Genomic DNA, 4,557 nt, shown 5'->3' on the forward strand with positions numbered 1-4,557 from the left:
TGAGTGTTGGTCAGAACTAGGCAGCCTGCGGGGCCACCTCGGGGCAACTTGAGGGTTGGTTTTACTCGTAGCTTGACCTATCTGAGTGTGCCCTGAGAACGTGATATGTGCAGCTCCTATCAGGATTTGTCGGCACATTCGGGCGGTGTTGCTGGTTTAGTTTTACCTTGTCGAAATGTCTTGTAACCGGGATTCCAAGTCTGACCGGGTCTTCCCGCTAGAAGGTATATCCTTCATTGACCGTGAGAGCTTGTCATGGGATAAGTTGGGACTCCCCTGCAGGGATTTGAACTTTCGAAAGCCGTGCCCGCGGTTATGGGCAGATGGGAATTTGTTAATGTCCGGTTGTAGATAACTTGAACCTTAACTTAATTAAAATGAATCAACTGAGTGTGTTACCGTGATGGTCTCTTCTCGGCGGGGTCCGGGAAGTGAACACGGTGTTGGAGTAATATTTACGCAGGTTGTTCTCTAGTTATTCGTTCGTGCATTGCCTTCTCTTCTCGCTCTTATTTGCGAATAGGTTAGCCACCATACATGCTAGTCGCTTGCTGCAGCTCCACATATTTACCTTGCCTTACCTATTAAGCTTAAATAGTCTTGATCGCGATGGTGCGAGATTGCTGAGTCCCTGTGGCTCACAGATTACTTTCAAACCAGATGCAGGGCCTGATGATTCCGTTCTAGATGATGCGCTTGAGCTCAAGTGGGAGTTCGACGAAGACTCATGTCGTTACTATGTGTCTTTCCCTGATGATCAGTAGTGGTGCCCAGTTGGGACGATCGGGACCGTGTCGCATGTTGGGTGATCTTTTATTTTGGCACCGTAGTCGGGCCATGAGTGATTGGATGATGTAATGCTATTTATGTACCTTGTTTGACGTGGCGAGTGTAAGCCAACTATGTTACCTTCCCCTTTTATTATCTATATTACATGGGATGTTGTGAAGATTGCCTTACTTGCGACATTGCTTTCAATGCGGTTATGCCTCTAAGTCGTGCTTTGACATGTAGGAGATATAGCCGCATCGAGGGCGTGACATGCCACCACGCCCGCCACCTGTGCTCGCCGGCCGCTCCTGCCTCCACTCGCCATGGCTGCAGCCTGCAGCTCGAACGCGGACAGGTTCCAGCATGCAGTCACCATGGTTTGCAGCATCCCCCGGCGTTCCCTCATCTCCGGCTCGCCGTCATTGTCGACTTGCCCGCCATGTCCAGCGAAAATAATCTAAAGCAACAAAACCTGGTGGTGCTAGGTTGAAGCAACAAAAAAGTCGGTTCTAACACAATTAAATGATGGTGCAAAAATTCTCAACAGCAGAAAAAACATGGCTCGCAGCCAACAACGGTAGTAGCAAAATTTTGTGTTGATTCCAGCAAAGCCAAAAACAATGAAAGCAAAAATGCATAATTGGGCCTTTGTGCAAGGATGTTCTAGCAAAAATTGAGACATGGGTGGTAGCAAAAGTTGAAGCTGCTTTCAGCAAATCAAAACACCATTTCTAGCAAAAATGCAAAATTGGACGTTCTTCCAGCAAAAGCGAAAGCAACAATTGTAGCAAAAATTGGAGCTGGTTCAGCAAATCAAAATACCATTTATAGCAAAAATGCAAAAATGGGTGTTCTTCCAACAAAAGCGAAATCGGCGGTTGTAGCAAAAATTGGTGCTGGTTCCAGCAGGTCGAAACACTATTTATAGCAAAAATGTAAAACTGGACGTTCTTCCAGCAAAATCAAAAGTGGCACTTGTAGCAAAAATTGGAGTTGGTTCCAACAAATCAAAACACCTGTTGTAGCAAATTGCAAAAAATTGGCGTCACTACTAGCGAAACCAAAGCGTCGATGGTAGCAAAAATTAGTGTTGGTTCCAGCAAACCAAAAAACAGTGGTAGCAAAAATGTAAAATTGGTCCAGCATAAAAAGTACCTTCGCTTCCGGTATCGCCATGTTCCTAGCTCGGCCCGCAAGCAATTGCAGCACGCCATGAGCAAGTTCGAGCACCACCATGAGCCGGGTCCAGGCAATGGGCGTCGTCGAAGTCGAACCACCGGTGGGCTCTCTTGTCCACAGCGCCAGTGGCTTCTCCCATCAACAATACCGGTCGACACATCGGTGCCGAACCTTCACAACAGTTGTCGTTCGACGGTCGTCGCAGCTCCGCCCGCTTGTGGGAGTGCTGGCAGCTTGAGGTAGGAGGGGGAGAGGTGGAGAACGCCGATGGCGAGGGAGGCGGAAGAAGGAGAGGGGGAGGTGGGCAGCGCCGATGGGGAGGGGAGGTGGAAGAAGGAGAGGAAGAGGTGGGTAGCACGGTGGGGAATTATGGCCAGAAAGGAAAACGCTTGAAACCGGCGCGCCGGCTGAAACTTCGGCCGGACGCGTCGCGTGCATATGATCGAAGGGAATCTTGCGACTCCGATGCGCATGCGAGCTCCCTCCTAGGATTCAGTGAGACATAGGATGTGGGCCCATCCACGATGCCTCTCCCACCTCTCGCATATTCTTTCTTCCACCCGCGGCATCTTCCTTCTTTCTCTCTTGCTCCCCGCCATATATGCTGCTCCTGTGCGCGTGCTGCTCCTCTATTTTCCCGGCTGTGGATTCTCTGCCTTGCCGTGGCAAAGGCAGAGAGGAACAATGCCTCTACCTTTCCCCTATTTTTAGTCGTTGGATTGAGAACGGACCGCCCAGATTTAGCGCAACACTGAAACAGTGATATGAACAGTACACGCGCCACAGTGTTGCATGAACAGTGCACGTGCTACAGTGATTTGCTCGATCTAGACTGCTAGCTTTTGATCCAATGGCTCTCCCGGCTAAGGTAGAGGCGGCCTTGCTGAAGGAAAGTCAGAGGATCCGCACCCTATTTTCCCACCTCCCCCATCTCTGCAGCATGTGGTCGCACATCCCAAAGGTGCTGAAGCAAATGACGGGGGCAGCGGTGCTGCCGTGGCTGTCCGAGGACGCCGAGCTACAATGTTATTGATTTTTTTGCTGGAACCAGCCAGAGCTGAAGCTGGATTCAACAGTTTTTTTGCTGCAACCGGCTGTGGGCTAAGATGGAATCGTCTACTGATTTTGCTACAACCGGCCGAAGTCGGGAGCTGGAACCGGCGTATGAATTTGCTGGAAACAGTTTGAGCCGGAGCTGGAACCAACTATTATTTTTGCTGCAACCGTTTGTTGGTTCTGTGGTGACGACAGGCCGAGAACCGATTTTTGTTGCAACCAGCAACCCACAAAGCTTCCACCAGCAATTGTTTTTGCTACTACGACAAAGAGTGAAAGCTTCGACCAGGAGATAGTGGCGCCGCCAGCGACATGCAGCCGACGACGAGCTACACCCGACAACGATGACCATTTTGTTTTTGCTACAACCACATATCGTTTTTGCTATGGCCGATAATGAAACTTGTTGCCATGACAACGACCATGTTTTGCGACCTGCGAGGCGAGCTACAACCGGCGGCGACAACGACGATGTTTTTGTTTTTGCTACAACCATGTCCTGTAGAAGATACAACCATGACGAGATGAAATCGTTCGGGAAAGCTGGGACCGGCGACGAGCGGCGACAGCTGCGACGAGCGGTGACGCGAGAGAGAAGGGGGCTGCTACCGCGTCTCGCCGGTGCACGCGCACGCGGTGGCCGGAGAGAGACGCCCCGCGTCAAGGGATTATTGAGAGGCAGAGGGAGGGGATATTTTTCTGCTCGTGTTGACCAGATAGAACGAAGCGGGAGAAAGGAGACGTCCGCATCGAGGGAATTAGACGGTTCAGAGCGAACACATCTGACGGCTAGGTGCATGGCGAAAGTTTGCGCCGGTCCGCCGACGCCTAGTACTGGCCGGCCAGAAAACTCAACCGAGGAAGAAGATAAGGAGGGGGAAGAAGATAAGGAGTGGAAAGGGCAGAGCGGTGCGGGGCCCCACGGACGGGTGGGTGCGGTCCGGCGCAAGTTTGAGCCGGCGCACCGGCTGCAAACATTTCCGTTTAGGTATTTACCGGTATGTTACACAAAGCCCAAATGTATAAATGTAAAAATAATAAAGAAATACATGGAAATACTTAATTACGTGGGAAGATTCCTTGTGAGTTGGCTGAGAACACTGGATCCGTTTGTTCTGGTCAGGAAGCGGCCACTCCCCCACTTTCCGGCCTTTCAAGTTTCAACAGCGCAGCACGGCACGCCGCAGCTCGGCCCACGAACCACGCCGGTGGCCGGCCTCCGTTCCTTCCTTCCTTCCCACCACGGCAGCAGCAGGTCGGCAGCACCAACCAATCTCCTCGTCCCCCACTCGGCCACATCCCCCAAAACTCCACAAAAATCTCCGCTCCCACTCCCCAAACCCGCTCGCCCCGTCGCCCGGAGCCAAGCAGCCGCCGCCGCCAACCCAAACGCCCTTCCGCCACCGCCGCATCCCCCCCACACGCCCCGCAGAAATCCCCAGCCCTCCCCCGCCCGCGCGCCATGGCCTCCGCCGTCTCGCTCCTCCTCTCGTCCCCGCGCCCGCTCCGCCGCGCGGCCCCGTGCCTCCTCAGCTCCCCCGCGCCCCGCCT

General features: G+C 52.7%; 1 protein-coding gene across 1 annotated transcript in view; it reads left to right on the top strand.

Moving 5' to 3' along the window:
- The first annotated feature begins 4,147 nt into the window (after window positions 1-4,147).
- The window catches only part of LOC123128259 (protein TIC 20-v, chloroplastic), a 1,673-nt gene continuing 1,263 nt past the window's right edge, over window positions 4,148-4,557 (top strand). The window contains exon 1 of the mRNA XM_044548223.1: window positions 4,148-4,557. Within this exon, the coding sequence (XP_044404158.1) occupies window positions 4,469-4,557 (89 nt within the window). The 5' untranslated portion in view covers window positions 4,148-4,468.

This window comes from Triticum aestivum, chromosome 6A (assembly GCF_018294505.1).
Source record: "Triticum aestivum cultivar Chinese Spring chromosome 6A, IWGSC CS RefSeq v2.1, whole genome shotgun sequence".
NCBI classification, from domain to species: domain Eukaryota; kingdom Viridiplantae; phylum Streptophyta; class Magnoliopsida; order Poales; family Poaceae; genus Triticum; species Triticum aestivum.